The 17,394-nt window shown below is 42.9% G+C and overlaps 2 protein-coding genes across 5 annotated transcripts; both read left to right on the forward strand.

Moving 5' to 3' along the window:
* Positions 1 to 7,075: 7,075 nt before the first annotated feature.
* cbx3b (chromobox homolog 3b) lies at positions 7,076 to 10,147 on the forward strand (the record flags this gene model as incomplete). Of its 4 annotated transcripts, none has more annotated exons than XM_079275951.1 (5): positions 7,076 to 7,287; positions 7,696 to 7,836; positions 7,935 to 8,091; positions 8,507 to 8,667; positions 9,988 to 10,147. In XM_079275951.1, the coding sequence occupies 5 exons, from the start codon at positions 7,076 to 7,078 to the stop codon at positions 10,073 to 10,075; spliced, it is 759 nt and encodes a 252-aa protein (XP_079132077.1). In that variant the 3' UTR covers positions 10,076 to 10,147. The 4 variants fall into 4 exon arrangements, with proteins under 4 accessions (XP_079132077.1, XP_079132076.1, XP_079132078.1 ...); XM_079275950.1 differs by having other exon boundaries at positions 9,307 to 10,129; XM_079275952.1 differs by having other exon boundaries at positions 7,162 to 7,302; positions 9,307 to 10,129.
* Positions 10,148 to 10,729: 582 nt separating this feature from the next.
* Positions 10,730 to 12,055, forward strand: snx10b (sorting nexin 10b). Its single transcript, XM_079275446.1, has 5 exons — positions 10,730 to 10,844; positions 10,931 to 11,031; positions 11,162 to 11,263; positions 11,418 to 11,627; positions 11,862 to 12,055. Exons 1-5 carry the CDS (start codon positions 10,752 to 10,754, stop codon positions 11,989 to 11,991), a joined length of 636 nt encoding a protein of 211 aa, XP_079131572.1. The 5' UTR covers positions 10,730 to 10,751; the 3' UTR covers positions 11,992 to 12,055.
* Positions 12,056 to 17,394: the final 5,339 nt, after the last annotated feature.

A 17,394-nucleotide genomic window follows, 5' to 3' on the forward strand; every position in this document is an offset into this window, starting at 1 on the left:
GTGCTTGCCACTTCATTTCCTGCCTGGTAAGAGCCTGTTTCCTGTGCATCAGCCTAAACATGGCATTTCACCGCAGGGACTCTGCCACTTGTTCCCCTGCCTGAGTTTCCCCTTTCTGCTTTTGACTCTCAGCTGCAAACCATTTATTTTCAAGACACACTGAGTAACAGTTTCCAGATTAACCCCTGATAGGATTCTAATTGATAATGACATTTTGGAGGATGGACAATGTAAATCAGCGTCATGTTTTGTCAGGTCCAGGCAGTGGTTCAAACCGATGGACTGGTTGTGGTTTTTCAGCTTTATACTAATGTGTGGAAAGCAAGCTCTGGAAACAAATTTTCACACCCAGCAACTATTTCATGGCAAGTATAAAGCTGTCTCCTTGAGCAAGAGCTGTCTTGCCTACAAACAGTGGTGGCTGGAAAAAGCTGGCATTGTCCAAAGGTAAGAAAATCAGCAGAGACTCCAGGAAGCCACTACGCCAGCCCAATAAATAATCCTACACCTAATCTCCTGTTTACATACCTGGTTTCTAAACAGATAATTAGTCATTTGAATTGGTGACCTTCAGAGGTCCTGGTAGGTGAATTTGGTTTCCTTTGGACCAAGCCAGCCTATCCCCCTGTTTTCAATCTTTACGCTAAGATAAACTAAGCGAACCGGCTGCTGACTGCTTCACTGAACAAATATGGTATCAAATCAATCTTCATATCTAATTTCTGCAAAATCTATTTTTTTACTTTCCAAGCAATTGCGAATGTGTTTGCTGTCATATAAGCCTGAAAAGCACATAGAGCCTATCTCTTACTCATGTCACCAGAAGTGTTAGATTTTAGGTGCAGCCGTGTGGCTAGGTATCATTTTCAAGAACACAACAACAAACACATTTTTTGTATTAAATGTTGCAATTATAATCCTTCTGTTCATTTTATTGTCTACTGAACCTCATCAAAACCAAACACAACTTCTCAAGACCTAGACTGTTTACTTCTTGGAATAGACTCAGTTATTGTCTCCATCAATTGTCCGGATTTCACCACAGTGTACTCTGGGCCTTTGTTCAGAGTTTGCAGGGGGATTACTGGCAGGACCTGCTTAAAGCTGTTATTTTCCAGATGGCAGGCAGGCAAGACTCAAGAGGTGGTTAGTCCCACCATGTGCTCATGCTGGAGCCTACGTAGAAACCACTTAGCCTTCAGAAGGCATGGCGCTGCTATAGGTCTGGCTGAGCTGAAATGGGTCATGGTCAAAGCACTTCTGGCTGAGGAAGAAAAGCTTCAGATCCCCAGGACCCAGAAAGCAAATGCTCTGTATTTGAGGGGAAAGCCTTGCATCCAGACCCGTGCAGACCAGACACAGAATTTGATTGCGGATGGGCTGGTTTCCTGCAGCCAGGGGGGGGGGGAGGAGGTTGAAGTGGGGCTTAAGGGGTTGAATCTTGATTGGATGTGGAGCACATCTAAAGTTCAAAGCGTACAGCTGTGAGAAAGAGAAAGAGTGAAAGGTCAACAGACTGGATTCGGTGGTTTGTGGAGCTGCACTCAATGAGAGTTGACAACCAGCAGCTGCACAGTGACAAGGAGATTTACCAAGGCAAAGGTCTCCACACCACTCAAGGATGAGACACTATTCAGCTGTCTACTTGCTGAAAAGAGTCCAGCCATCGTTTATAGCGTTCATATTCATGTGATGAATACATAGAAGAGATATTACTTATATGCCATGTGGAAACAAGGAGAGGCAGCTGCTCTGTCCAAAGGTAACAAAATCCGCCTCCCAGCCTCTATAAAGCTCACTTTCTAACATGCTAGATCTTGCTTGTTTAAGCCTGACAAAAAAAATGCCCCTATGCGTATAGGGGAAAAAAGAAGTCAAGGGAGAGTTCCTTGTTTAGGTTCACTGGATGGTGATGGGCAGCTTTGAAAGGGAACACAACGTCAGGAGAAACTGATATGTAAGAGGATGTGTGACAAAGGTCGGACACAAGAACGCAAACAATCTCTGTGTAGACAGCGGCATTCATTGCTTTGTGAGTAACCAGTGGAGAGCAATCCATCAACAGTCAGTTACTGTGAGTATTTGTCTCACATTACATAACACAAATCAACAATTATATTTATGCTGTATCAGAAAATGGCACCGTTAAATCAGTGTCACATTAAATTTTGCAGCCTCATTTAAAAAAACATTTTTCTGAAATTTGACCACTAGAATTTGAGGAAAGTCATCAAAATAGTTTCTGCGAAACAATATTATTCCATGACATTCAAAAGAGCGTATACTTACATTATCTCTCTAAAACAACCCTGACAGTATCAGTGCTGTGAGCTGACTGACACATTCCTCCACGTCCCTCTGAAAGGACTTCATTTAACGTCACGTTTTACTCTGCCCCGAGTCAACGAGCTCCATCAGCCACAAAACTCACAAGAACAAAACACACCCTCACAGAGAAAAGAAAGAAAAGTTAGGAGAATGATACAGAGGGACTGGGAGAAAGAGAGTAGAAGAAGGGGGGGGGGGGGCAATAGGTTCAAAGGCGATCTTTCTCCCTTCCACTCTTATCCATTCACTTTGTGCCACATTGGCCCCTGGGGGGATGGGGGTCGCTTGTCATTGGTGCCATTCATCTGTCAATCAGTGTTACAAGATCTGATGGGGTTGGAGCGGAAACCCCCAGCCAAGAGGCACATGGGATGAAGTCACCACCTTAAAAGCTCGCAACAAAACCACCTTCACTATCTGACTTGTTCTGAAACGTCTGCCCTGATACTTCACTTTCTGATGCTGGGGGAACTTCCTACTTCTGTACAAATGAATCATCAACTCTAAATTGTGCCAAGAGTCCAGTTGATTTATGTCTACTGGTTTGTTTATGATTTATTGGTCGTGTTTCAGCTCTGATGCACTCCACTACAAAAGGCATGCATAGTACAGCCACAGAGAGTATAATAAGTGTTATAAGTATTGGAGTTATAATTATTATTATATTATTATTATCTCTACATAGATTGTAGATAAAGACAATCTGGATCTTGAACATTAAGGTGTTTAGACGGTGTCTGATGGGCAGAAAATACATCGTCATTAGAACATTACTGTGATATGTCCTTGAACAAAATCCACTGACTGCAAATGTCTAACCGTTCCAAAACGGCACATATACTGTACATGAATAACAGAAATCTGCAGTGAAACAAATACTCTGAAGATATACATTCCTACTGTATTCATTCCAAGTGACTATATGGCGACAAAGCACAGCAATAACTACCCGCCTCAAGCCTTCCATTCCAGAACAAGGTATAGAATAACACAGAGGAAAGTATCCGGGGGCGCGATAAGTGCTCTGAAACAGGAGACCGATTTCCGCAAGCGAACCCAGGTGGTCTGCCGATCCCACCTCCTCTGTTACTCATGAAAAGTCACTTTCCTCTCCAATGCTGCTGCATTCATAGAGGACATAAACTATACTGGAGCTCGTTGCACCACAGCCAGATTGATTCAGTGTGTGACTCTGATTGTGATCTGAAGACAGCGTGTGGAGCTGTTGAAGGTGCTGAGGGCTCCTGCAGTGGTGACAGGGTTCACTCCAAACATGCTGTGTGTGTATATATGTGTGTGTGTGTGTGTGTGTGTGTGTGTGTGTGTGTGTGTGTGTATCTGCATAACATGAATGATCTCCAAGAAAACACTGCAAATATGTGGCCAATCAATCAATCAATCAGTCAGTCATGAGCTCATGTAACTCACTTTCTCCCCCAGACCAAGCCATCCATGTTACCGTTTCACTGCTCTTTAAACAACCAGATTAACGCTTGTTTAGAATAACAGGACCGACGCGAATGTTCTCGCCCTCGCTGTAACCGGAGAGCCTCGAGGAGGTACTGAGGGAACGTCAGGGGCCCTGGTTGTGAAAAGCGGCCAGTGAGGCTTGGCCTGAGCCGCACAGACCACTACTCAATCCATCCACAGCCCCGCACAGCAGGATCCAGCCATCTGGACTCATTTCTGCTCTGACAAGGTGGCTCTTAAGGCCCGTCTATATGAGGGCTGCATTCACAGAGGGCCTCAGGAATGTGCTTGTCTGGGAGAGAACTAAGCTGATTTAAGAAATGGCGGCTCAACGCGATATATCTTTTCACCCTTTACACTGGAGCATGTCATTTCATCAACATCTGTATTTCATTTTTAGTGCCCTGGTCAAACTAGGGTTCAGTCCGTTTGGTTTAGGCACAAAGATAGCCCTCAAATCACTCCGTTAATCCCTGTTGTTGAGTCATTTAGGCTACAAACACATGCAAGTGTTTGTTTTATAAAATTACTAAAATATTTCTATAATTACCCTAAACCCCAAGTCCTACAATCCAGGTTGTCATTTAATTGTTTTCATGGTTCTGTAATCGTTGACAACAGAAGATTAAAAAGATAATTGTTTGCGAAGTTATTTGTAAATGTAGCCGTGGTTCACCAGCCAGTGATGCCTGTTGCTTAACTCTCTCTCTCCCCATATTTCATATCATATAGTTTATTCCATAAAGGTGAACGTGCACAAAAAGTTGTAAATGTAGAAACTTTTGTCCTGTGTTTCTGAACATTGTCCAGCTGAAATAATCCACTGACTTTCCAGAGTTTGGTTAAGACATCCCAAAGGCATCCATACCATACTGGGCAGTAAATCCAGACAGGACCTCACTGCATGCATTACTGCCATTCCTGCGCCTGCAGCGACAGCTCAACCCCATTAGCTGTTCGGTTACTATGGGAACTAGCTCTAAAACCCCAACAGAGCCAACAGGAACGGGTCAGAGGGCAACTGCAGGACATACGGCAGATAACCAGCACATGTCTTGCCTTGAATTCTGGGTCTACTCACAGGGAAAGCATACTGTAACCTACTGTATGTCATGGTTGACCTGCATGTTGTGAAAACTGTAAAAACAATATATATATATATATATATATATATGGTACTACTTTACAATAAGGCACTCTTTAAACAGGGTTTATAAATTGTAACTGATGACTTTATTAATGGTTAATATATAATCAACTGAAGCTGAGATCAGTTTTAATATTATTAATAAATTATTTATAAAAACAAGAAAGAATCCTTCAACTAACCATTCAACTTGGCTGCTTCCCTTGAAGAATATCTGGACCACAATCCATTAATCAACAGTTAATTACAACTTTATTAATGATATATTTATAAAGACAACTTATAAAAACCTTTGAAAAGGGTTGTTTTTACCTAAATTATAGCTCTAGCACTGTAAAAATGTTAAGAGAAAGTTTTTCCAACGACTTAGAAGTTGGTGAAGAGTTTCCCATTTGTTGCTCCAAACGAGAGTGGCTGAGCAAAGACAGAAAATGGTGTTTAATTGTTGAGAACATTTTCAACACAGTGTTAATAATGTATTACAGAAGAAAACAGCAGCGTACCACCTTGACTTTATCAACAGAGACCCTGCAGTTCCTATTGCCGACATGGATCCACTGCACTGGGAGTTGAATGGGGGAGTCGGTGCCGGTCCAAATGACCAAACATAGATGCATAAGACCTGCGTTCTGCCCCGTCTGAGGCCATGATCAATAAGCTCCTTTTTCTGGATATGATACACACCACATTCATCATCCATGCAGGCGTCTGTCAGCCTTTTTTCACAGAAACCCTTTTAATCACATCCCCAGGGCCTCCCTACTGTTTCCTCATTGAAAATAAAACTGAAATATTAATTCTCAGAACTATAACTGCTGCTTTTACTGTCGGCATCCCAGTATCTGTGTTACATTCTACTGTTGCAGTGAATGCTTCAGTGAATTTCATGAACAAATGTGTGCAATGTTACATAATCCTGCCTTGGGGATGAGATGGTATCAGAAACGACATCAGAGTGCATCAGAGGCAGCTCCAATGTGAGTCCATCTCCTGGTAAAAACCTTTTGTTCTGTTGCCTTCTGATATGAGCTTTCCTGCATAAATCCATTCTCAGGGGCGCAGGAGCTGAACCTGGCAGTCCAATACAAGCAGGCAGCGTCCCCCAGTGGTGTGTTACAAAACTGTGTTGAGTAACTGGCGGAAAAAAAGGAAAACTTTGGTCAAGTAGGAAGGCCTGCTAGGGCTGCTTACTTGGCCAATCGCCAGCTTTGGGGTTTTCTATTGGCTAAAATAGAGATGTCAATCAAATCCTCCAGAGGGTGTTTTTCTGTGCTCTCCTCAGTGCAGTTTAGGAGGTGGTGAGGTACACATCCCCTCCGTGAAAATCCATGTGTTGACATCAACATTGTCATGTATAAAGTAGCAATGCTGCAATGTAGAATACACAAGATGCTGCATTCGCAGACTTACTTAACTAAAAAATACTGAAATAATAACAATTACAAGTTCTCATCAATGAAAGAATGGCAGTATTCTGCATTGGCCTGACATTATATTTGTGGAATATTATTTTCAATGCATTAAGGTGCATTTTAATGGTGTTAAAGATGGGGCTAATTGTTATATACGTTTAGATCATTTAATCGATAACAATGTATGATATTCTATGTTGAGCATATGTTTATGTATGTAAATCCCTTGGTTGCAAAGTAACGAACTACCAATAGTGGTATGTAGTGGAGTAAAAAGTGATAGACAATTTATTTTTTCGTCTGAAATGTTGCGGAATAGTGTAAAGTATAAAGTAGCATCAAATGGAAATACTTAAGTAAAGCACGAGTGTTTCGAAATTGCAAACATATTGTAAATATAATATAATATAATATAATATATATAATATGCACATTTTTTATAAGTTAGTTGTTTTTAGTTTTTTGGGGGTCGTTTTTCACGTAGGGCCCTGTGTTTCTTCTTTTATGCAGCCTCCTAATAAGTTCATACTTGCTTCAACTAACAATGGTCAAAAAACAGTCTATGGTGAGGCACTCCGACCGCACACAGTCCTTTGCCATACCCGGATGACGCCCATGGGTGGCGGGGCTGTTCCGGACCACTGGACGGGGGACGGACTGCTCTCTGATTGGTCGGCGGTGTGCGCGTCCCCGTCGTCCTCCTCCCAGTTTTCCTGGCATGACCTTTTCCCTTGGCAACCACTTCCTCCGAGCATCCACGGCCATCTTTAATTTCAAGTCGTTCATGAAAAGTTGCTTCGCTCATGTAAACACGCCGAGCGACACCTTTGCGCACAAAGCAGCGTGGACGGCGCTGTGTGCATGTAGTTTGCAGCGACGTGCTCCAAACAGAGCCGAGCAGCACCGCAGCAGGCTGTCCGCCGAGATTAAGTAAACACCGAAAGCGTACGTGCATATTGTTCAACGTGGCGTCTTGTGCATCACTCGGGCACGTTTCCAGGCTGGTGTTTTGCGCAGCTAAACTGTCTGACTGAGCTATACACGTGTGTAGATACTAAGGTGTTGCGTTTTGGACTGAAGGAGTAGTATGTTGCGCTCCCGAAAGAGACGGCAGGTGGCGCGCTAATAAGTGTACGGATCATTGTCTGGAGGGCACAGCTGAGTACTCACCACTGCCATGTTCTGCGAACACCCCCATCAGCAGGGAGACGGAAGTGTTTATTTCTAACATCACGGTGGAGTTTTAACAATGACAAACACTTTACGTGTTGTTTTATACGCTGTGAACTGCCAGTGACACGCGCTGGTTGTCATTAATTGGCGTCTCTTTAATGGCAGGATGAGAAAGAAGCAGACAGCCAAACAGAGGAAGACAGAGGAGACTCCAGTTGTCCAGGAGTTTGTGGTAGAGACAATTATTCGCCGCAGAATCTTTAACGGGAGAGTGGAGTACTTCCTGAAGTGGAAAGGTTTCACTGAGTGAGAGAGGTTTGCTTTCTCATATTGCGTGATTCTTTTTAGTTTCGTTTTTGCGTCATATTCAAGTGTATTCTCTCCTCGCCTCTGTGTATGTACAGTGCAGAAAACACGTGGGAACCTGAGGACAATCTGGACTGCCCTGAACTCATTGAAGAGTTCCTGAGAAACACTCACTTCTATGAGGGGAACGAGGAAGATCAAACCGAGCAAGAGTTAATTCCCAAAGAAGAAATGACAGAGCAGGAGACGGAAATTGTGAGTATGCCAGAAATGCAGTGGCCGAGTGTCTGTAAGTTGATGTTGTTTCCATGTTATTCACAGAACTTCTGCTCCTAAATCTGTGAAAAGGAAACAAACACATTATTAGATACTGTTTATGTAGCGCATTACCAATGAATTCAGGAAGCTTTATATTTTAAGGTGCTGCTCTGGATTATATTAAAAACATCTGACCATGTTGGCAGATTTTGTTCCTAATTTTTGAGGTTTTTAAGGCTGCATATGAAACTAAATGGTGTGTGAAGGGGCCTAGTTTTGCAATGCCCCTGAAAGCGAAAGCAAAATCAATAAAAAATTCATTTATTTCGAAACGGGCATGTACAGTGAAAAAAAAGGAAAGAAATATCCCCATCTAACGTCTGCTCCTTTGTCCCTGACACTCTCTTCACAGTCCTGTATGCAGCCTCAGCAGCAGGATCACACTGTGCAGAGCAACAGCGAGCCAAATGACACGCAGTCAGACACCCCCACCAACATCAGCACTTACCTCGAGCCCGAATGCATCATCGGCTCCACAGACAGACAGGGAGAGCTCATGTTCCTCGTCAAATGGTAACTCCACCACTTCCTCTTTTCTTTTGTCCTTGAGTGAATGCCGGGGCGGGGGGGGGGGGGGGCTGGGTAAATGTTTGTCTGATGGTAAAACTCCCAATCGCTCATGTTTAAAAGCTGCAATCTACATGTTCGATCTACACGGGAGGATGATGGAGCATCGAGTGTCAGGTTTATGCAGGTGTTTCATCTTGTTGTGCAGCGGTAATGTCATGTTCTGTGAATATATAATGAACAAAGGAGACGAAGTTAGACGACGTTGGCCGCGACAAAGCGCTCCTCAGATTAGTAACCGATTAGGGAAATCATGCTGCCATTATAAAGAAGCAGCGCTTATTTACTAACACCTGTCAAACACAGAGGTATTTCAAAGTGCTTTACACAAGGACAGGAAATTGAGTATTAAAACACAATAAAATAAGAAGTTATTAAAATAGAGTAAAATGGACAAATAAATATCTTGTGAATCCCATAACTTAACTGAGATGCAGCACTAAAAGCTGTGTTACCCATTGAAGTGTCATTGGATATTAGCCTTTCCTCCTTCACGATAACCTTCTCAAAGCGGGCGGGACTTTGTGCTGATGCTGAAACATTCAAAGTAGGAGGCCGCCATCTTAATGGTGCGTATCCCCACAGGAAGAACTCCGACGATGTGGCCCTGCTGCCGGCCCGCGAAGCCAGCGCCAGGTGTCCCCAGGTGGTCATCGAGTTCTACGAGCAGAAGCTGACCTGGCACTGCGGCGACGAGGAGCAGTGAAATGTGTGCGTGGGTTGTGTACAGAGGCGAACTCATGCACAGCTGTGCTCTCGCCTGAAGCTTAGCTTAACCTCCATCGAGTGTCCTCCTTCAGCTGACATTGGAGGCGCACTGTGTGAAATTGCGCTGCAGGTGTAATTCCAGATTCTGGCAGGTGCGAGATCCTCAGCGGGGAGGGATTTTTAGAGCTCAACGAGGTCTGCGTGCCTTTGTGGAGACTGCGATGGGGACTAAAACTAACTTTTGTGTAGATCAGACCAACCCGTAGCAGCTTTGGTCTCGTGTAAGCGGACTCGATCACTGTGGATGTGCGTTTTGTTTTTATTGCTGTGTAGTAATTTAGTATTTGAAGTCCTGTTTAGCTACATGGTGGTTGTTTGGTGTGTGCTTTATATCTTTTATTATGTCGGCAGAGTGAGCTAACTGTTGTCCAATCCATTCCTCCATGTAGCTTTTAGTCAGAGCTGAAGGTTGTAAACATGTTGTTCTCACTTGTTTTGTGTGTGTGGTGTTTAGAGCCACAGCTGTTACTGTGTCTCTCTATGACTCTTGTCTTGCAGTAATTATACAGGTCTGTGTACACGAAACCTGTCTGTGGATGGCACTGTCCTGACTCGCCATATCTCCCATGACTCAGCAAAACCATAAACCTCGGAAAAACACACCTGCTACTGAATTACTGTAACTGTTGACCATGGATCTGTGAAGTCTCTGTGAATAAAGGAAACCTTTTTGTGAAGCTTTTCTCTTGTTTTTCTTTTACGGTCACATTTGTCATGTGCCGAGTTATCTGGGAGGAACATCAATCCAACAAATAATCAATTTAAAAACTAGTTTTGGATGTTTTTTTTCCACTGAGTCTAAATGACGAAGAAGGGAGAGCTTATCTCAGTCTTGTGACTTTGTTTTGAAACCTTTGTTCCGAGTCAGTAAAAGTTGGACATATAATAGGCACTTACACAATGCTAAGCTAAGCACCACATTATCTGGCTGATTTAACAGAGTCAAACAAGAACATTTGGATTATCAGAGAAGAAACGCTGTGACTCCGGTAGGTCTGAAGTCGTACTGTAATTCTGATGAGATTTGTAACCAGTTTTATATTTATTAAAAAACCTTAAATGTCAAGTTGAGTTCAGAAGCTTTAAATTCTGTTACAGACTTCATAATAGAACTTGTATTTTGTCTTTAGCAATAAAATTACATTTGGTGGGAGTTTCCGATCTTGATTTTTGTTGGGTTGGTCATTGCACTTCCTCTATGTGCCAATAAAACACTTCCCCTCTTTGTAAACCTATTCAGTTCAGTGTCTCCTGCCTTCTCAATGCAGCAGGTGATCAGTGTTTGGGTGCGGGACCCACGGATACGAAAGAATGACTTTTGGCATGCCTACATAGACTACGAAATTTGTTTACATGTAAGTAAAACGACAAAAGGAGGTTTTAGCCTTGGCATAAAACGTTGAGCTTATAACGTGTGTGTCACACTTGTGTCTTGATTCAGACCGACAGCGTGTGCTTTACCAAGAAGATCTCAATCGTGAGAAGGAGGTTCAGTGAGTTTGTATGGCTCAGGCAGAAGCTACAAGCAAATTCACAGCTAATGTAAGTAAATCTCACTGTTTTGAACTGACAATTTTAGCAAAAAACAGTACACGTGTACTTTCAGTCTTCATGTTAATCTGCACTGTGGTTCCTGTCGTGTTTAGGGTGTATTTGTTTTTTGTTTCTGCAGGGTATTGCTACCAGAGCTGCCCCCAAAGAACCTCTTCTTCAGCCTGAACAACGCCCAACAGATCACTGAGCGGATGAAAGGGCTCCAGACGTTTTTGGAACAGTAAGAGTGATCTCACAGATCAATTACCCTGTGAACTTTGACACAGCGCAACAAACCACAACAAAACTGCTGACAGTTTCCAGAAACACCGGGCCATGTGACTGCGCTGTTCTCACAAACAACACAATATATTGAAATTGCCCTTGCTCTCCAGGATCCTCCAGAGCCCTCTGCTGTTGTCGGACAGCTGCCTGCATCTTTTCCTGCAGTCGCAGCTCAGCGTGTCCAAGATGGAGGCCTGTGCTGCCGGACAGACACACTATTCTGTGGCCCAGGCGGTCCAGCGCTGTGGTCTGAGGCGATTCCACTCTGAAGAGGATCTGCAGAAGGAGCTCAGCACGTCTTGTGACTATGACTCAGACAGGTTTGTAATATTAGACTTTTTAGTATTTTCCACGATAACAATTCCTTAGAACTGAAAGCCTTTTACATCTACGGTTCGAGCTTTGTCATCAGCAAAGGAAAAATATGCTTTTTAAGTATAGACTCACTGATGTATTTTCCAGGACAGCTAATATGAGAACTCCTTCTGCCTCATTTTCCAAATTATGAAATTGTATTCACTTTCCATCCCCTGTTCTGGTGTCTGTCATTCCAGGTTAGAGTGTTTAGATCCAGAGCTTCGGATTAAAGATTTGACAATAAACAAAGCAGAGAGTACGGCTTCGCTTGATCTCATGGGAACCAGCCAGGACGAAACCCTCAGCTGCTCATGTGGTTCCACATGAAAACATCATCATCATCATCACATAATCATACCTTCGGCACAGATGAAATTTGCCTGTTACCCCATCATACTGCACTTTAGGTTCGTGGTTGCTCCTAAGTATTTCACTTGTAAAAAAAGAAAATCATAGCTTTTTATGGTGTTATTGGGGCAATTCAGTTTGAACCATGTACAGTAAAATACTAATAAAAATGTAACTATTGTATATCCATAAAGTGTTGTGAACCTGTGTTCCGTCTGCATAGCTTAAAAGTTGTAGCAACAATTTGCCTGAAGATGGTAGTGTTGGCACATCAATCTGTTTGTAGAATCACTTATCCCATGAACATTTGTGGCAACTGTCCATATCCACTTCATAAACAAACAAAGTAGAAGCATCACTAGTTATGCTCATTCACAAGGTGTATTTTTGCCAGATATTTGCAGATAACAATGCAATGCCTTAAGCCAGGGGTCTCAAACTCATTTTCACTCCGGGCCACATCAGCATCACGGTTTCCCTCAAAGGGCCGGTTGTAAATGTAAGACTGTGTAAATGTAACTACTCATAACATATTGGTAAATAACTCTCTCTGCATTTGATTATTGTTTATTCAAGTGTAAAAATATTGTACATGCAGTTATATAAATGTAAACATATATTTAAGCACATTTCTGTTATTATAACTTAAATCCGTCTAATTTAGGGTTAAGAAACCCACATTACTCGATCAAAGATCAAACTGTTAAAGAAAATAGCAAAGACAAATATCAAACAAGTTATTACAATAACTTTGTTCAATGCTTAAAATCCTTTCAAGGGTGCGTTTGCACAATCCGACATGAAGTATTTCATGTGTTTTTAAAGCCACGTTTGAAGTAGTCTTCAATGTACTCGCAATACATTTCCATTTCAAATGTACAGTAACCAGCCAAAGAGCTGCTTCTGTGTTTAAGTATCTCATCATTATGGCTTTCTATCATAGTTTTGACTTTCTATCTCGGAATTATGGCTTTCTATCATAGTTATGACTTTCTATCTCATAACTTCGACTTTCTATCGCATAATTTCGACTATGGGGATATTTTTATGATCAAGTCTGGCTGGCGGATTCGCGGGCCACATAAAATGACGTGGCGGGCCGGATTCGGCCCGCGGGCCGGGAGTTTGAGACCCCTGCCTTAAGCAGTGACAGCCTGATGTCTCTCTCTGTGGCTGACCTCCCCCTCCTAACAAAGTGGCCACTGCAGGGCTTCGCAGTATGATGTATAATAGGGTCTCTGCAGAGCTTTCAGACAGCCCCCCTGTCAGGTGTGTGGCTGGTAGGAGGTCCTGTTGGATCCCAATGGACTCGCTCCTGTCTGAGAGGGCCACCAAGGAGACAGGCTACATTGCTCCCTGCTGAACAAAATGCCAGCTGCACTGACAAGTCACCTTTTCTACCCGTCTCTCTCTCGCTATACTTGCATGAGTCTGTTCACTACAGTCACATTTATCTGTGTGCGTGTGCTGAATACATATGTGCTCCCACAGTGAGCAGCACCACGCTTATGCAGCGGTAATGACCACTAAACAGAGTGACGGCAGGCTGATATATCTGCACAGCTAATTAGATTAGCTTTGTCTCTCTGCAGCGGTGGTGATATTCATTATAAATTCAGAGCAGACAATAGGCTTGTGCTGGAGAGAATGGAGAGGTGACAGCACCTCAGACCTGCTCTGAGCAGAAGAACAGTTTGGACAGTAGGACAGCCCACCAACTCAAATTGGGTGTGTGGGTGGGGGGGGGGGGGGGGGGGGGCATTTTGCCTGAAGATGTGTGGGTGTACATGTGTGCTCATGCATGTCCCGATATGCTAATGTAGTATATGCATGTGTCGTCTTTGACAGTGCTCAACTGTGTGGGACAGCATTACCCTGCATGGCTTCAAACACTGAGGCTGTCAGCGCTGCAGATGTTTGCTTTAGCTAGATATTCAAACGAGGTTTATGCCTCTTATACATTCAGAAAACACACCTGAATTGTTGAAGTACAGGCATTTTATACACAAATGTGTGCAGATGGAATGCCAAGCCCGTTTTACCACCGAGTCTAACAAAACAATTTCAATTAAAGGCTCTGCTTTAGACTCCTTTAAATACATTTTACAGAAAGAATGACAGAACAGTTCACTTCATAAATAAATAAACAATTACAAATTCATCGAAGAAACATCGAAGAGATTTTAAATTTGGTTTCTGGTAAACATTTTCTGAGAGTGGTGTGTTGGGAAGACTCCTGATCTCAGTAGTGATCCTTTAAATAAGCAACATTACAACCCTGAAGCTGTTAAATTCTAAAAAAGTACAGCATCCAAGCGGCCTCTCTGGACCCAGTATAACCAGTCAACTCTCTGATGATAACTATCTCAAACAGCAGCAAGTCCTCACCTCACTAAAGGTAAATGTTCTTCAGTGAATCGGAGCATGTTAGCATTTAGCATGTTAGCCGGACCCAGCGTGCCCCTGCATGCCACAAACACCAATGGTGTGTCACTTAGCTCACCACTTTTTTTTGTTCTTTTTAACTTTGCTGAGTTACAATAATGCTAATCATAACCACCCCTCATATTTGATCCTTTATTTGATTGTGCTGTCTTGAAGTGTTAGTTCCGGCCCGTGAACGCAAGCATTTGTAACGTATAGTTTCCGGAGAGCGGGGTCCTTTCTCTGGATTCCTGGCCTCCTGTGGGCGCAGACACGCCTGCAACTCCTTCTCTGTTGTAGCCAAATATTTATCTTCTATTTTTTTTTTATCAGGAACTTTTCATGTGACTTTTGTTTTCATTTGGTGAGGGAGCAAATTGACATGTAACAACATACATTACTTACTTACTTACTACGTCTGTTATTGAATGACCACATTTTCGTAATACTCAATAAGCCTACAATGTGTCCTGCACAAATCAACTGTGTAGCAGTCGGAAGGCTAAATGTTTACTGATTCGTCAAGTTACCCCAGGATCCAGTTGCCATGCAAGGTAAACATGGCTTAGCACATGGTGCAAATAGGTCACTGTATCATAAAAGCTTTGTTTGTTGCTTAGTCCCGTGGATTGAAACGTTTACAGTACTTGTTTCGGTCCGACCTGTCCAGGAGTAGCCTATTGACTCTGCTTTTAATGGTCTGTGACTCTGGTCCACTGGCTGTTAACCTTGAGCCACTGTAGCCTAGCCTGTCAGTGCAGCTCTGCTGCCATGACAGCAATGACACATTGAAACCCATCAGATCGATTGGCAAACAGCTCTCTGCTCCATGTTGTGTGACCCCAGACAGGTCAAATGGCGTGAAAACGTTGGGAGCGAGTGATATCACTCAGTTTCAGGGCTAGTTTTTAGCTGAACGTAACCACAATTATTCAGAAATGTACAAGATTGAAATCACGTTTTAATTATTTCCACAAATGCTTCATCTCACTTTAATCTAATTAGTATGCTTATTGTTTGACACATAAAGCAGTAGAAAGGAAAATGGCCCCTCTGGGAGGTGCCCATCTGCCTCTGACCAAGTCAGCATGTCTTTCTGCAGCGGCAGCTCAAACAAACCCCACCTCATGTCTGTGATCTCATGCTTGACTTTCTTTTCCCTCTGTTGAGTAATTAAAACAGAATCACAAAAAAGCAAAAATCCTTTTTACCTATTTCATACTTTGGAATGAACCAAATTGTCAAATTTGAATGGAACAATATGAAATCCCAATCAGGGTTCGTTTACTGAACAGACTGCCCAGAGCCAAAAACAAATGGAAGTATTGAGGGTGATATGCTCCAGTGGAGGCAAATTACAGATAAATCAGAAGCTGCTCATGCATTTTAAGTGCCAAATTATACAGAATCCATTAGTAGCAATAGGAGTTCAGCACCACTTGAGATATTAAATCTCTTTGCCTGCAACTCAGCGGAACCAGGATGAGTCAATATCAGAGAAGCCCAGCTGCACTGCCAATGGATCGGGGATGAGACCTAAAGGAATGATGCCAGAGTTATACACAAACAACGGTCATGTGATGACAGCACAGGCTGGAGATACTGATGTGTAGCTTGTTTTACAGCCACACAATCAAATTCATCAGGGGCAAGAGACGGAGCGAGGGAAATGATCTGGAAGTCTGGGGTTAATTGAATTGTTAATGACATACGCCTCGTATCTGAACATTTTTCAAGGTCTCCCACATTTCATGCGAATACTGAGCGCTGATTTACTGAGGGCCACAAAAATTCTCAAAAATTCTTTTCAGATCTGTCCTTGTGGCTTTGTGTCTTTGTGTGTGTTCAAAATATGGTGGAAAAATACTTTTTCTCAAGGCTGAAACATTTTTCTTCATCACTCAATGGTCACATGGAGACGAGCTGACTTAAGAGCTATCCATCATTCATCAAACCCAACAACCCCGGTATTTCCTCGGTTCTGCACGGTGTACAGCATACCTGCTTTTTCCCCCTCCACATGCTGTAGTCTTTTGGTGCAGGGATGTAGCAATTACTGGGAACGGGCGGGATCACTGTACCAAGGCCAGCAACAGCTTCACGTCTCCTGGAATCAGGGCCGATCAGCGTGAAGCCAAGCTCTTCAGCATTGAACACATGGGCCTGAAGGGGAACAGGGAAATTGAGATCACTGCTTCACAATTTCCTGAAATAATATGGTGTGTAATATCAAACATGTTTCCTTTGGAGCGTACAAACAGATGGAGAAGGAAGGGCCTTGAGTTAAAATAATGTCTGCGTTTATACTCACAAATATGCTTTAATCCATGCTAAAACACATGTGCATATTGTACAAACAGGATCCATAAGGTTACTAATGAGCTCATACAAGAGTGTAAGAACTCATAAGATGTGCGTAGTGTCAGCTACCGTTAGTGTCTATGATGCCTTTTGCTCATCCTTATATGAATGTGTGTCACAAGATCATGTGTGAATAACAAACCCTCCAGACTAACGTCTTCTTAGAGATGAGGAGTCAGGTGGCGGGGGAGCTCTTTGGTCAGACCCAGTCCATGGATGCAGAGACGCCCGCGTGGTGGCAGTGAGAGGACAATAGAAGGTGAAGAAACAAGGGAGGGGAAAAATGGAGGGGTAGAAGGCACCGTCTCTGGAGGCCTCTGTGCTTCGCTGGCAGTGTGTGTAAATCAGCAGGCAGCTCACGGCTGCAATGAGGTAGAAAATAAAAAAAACATAAAAATGTCCAAGTGAAATAAGAGGCAAGAAGAAATCTTTTATGATGAGCCTAAATTCTCCTTACTCTGCAGTAGATCCACTGGCTGGCTTAGCTTGTCTTCTCCAGACCCCATCTATCATCCCAGTGTCTGCATAACGCCACAAATTACCCCACCTGCTATTCATGTAATACATATGTAATGAGTATCCTAAATTCACATGATT

Source organism: Melanostigma gelatinosum (genome assembly GCF_949748355.1).
Source record: "Melanostigma gelatinosum genome assembly, chromosome: 9".
Classification (NCBI taxonomy): Eukaryota; Metazoa; Chordata; class Actinopteri; order Perciformes; family Zoarcidae; genus Melanostigma; species Melanostigma gelatinosum.

What these genes read in the sequence shown, in the direction of transcription:
- snx10b (XM_079275446.1), top strand. Translation starts at nt 10,752, where the DNA reads ATGCAGCAGGTGATCAGTGTTTGGGTGCGGGACCCACGGATACGAAAG. An exon ending in ACTACGAAATTTGTTTACAT is followed by an intron (nt 10,845 to 10,930) that starts GTAAGTAAAACG and finishes GTCTTGATTCAG; the next exon opens with ACCGACAGCGTGTGCTTTAC. An exon ending in CTCCAGACGTTTTTGGAACA is followed by an intron (nt 11,264 to 11,417) that starts GTAAGAGTGATC and finishes CTTGCTCTCCAG; the next exon opens with GATCCTCCAGAGCCCTCTGC.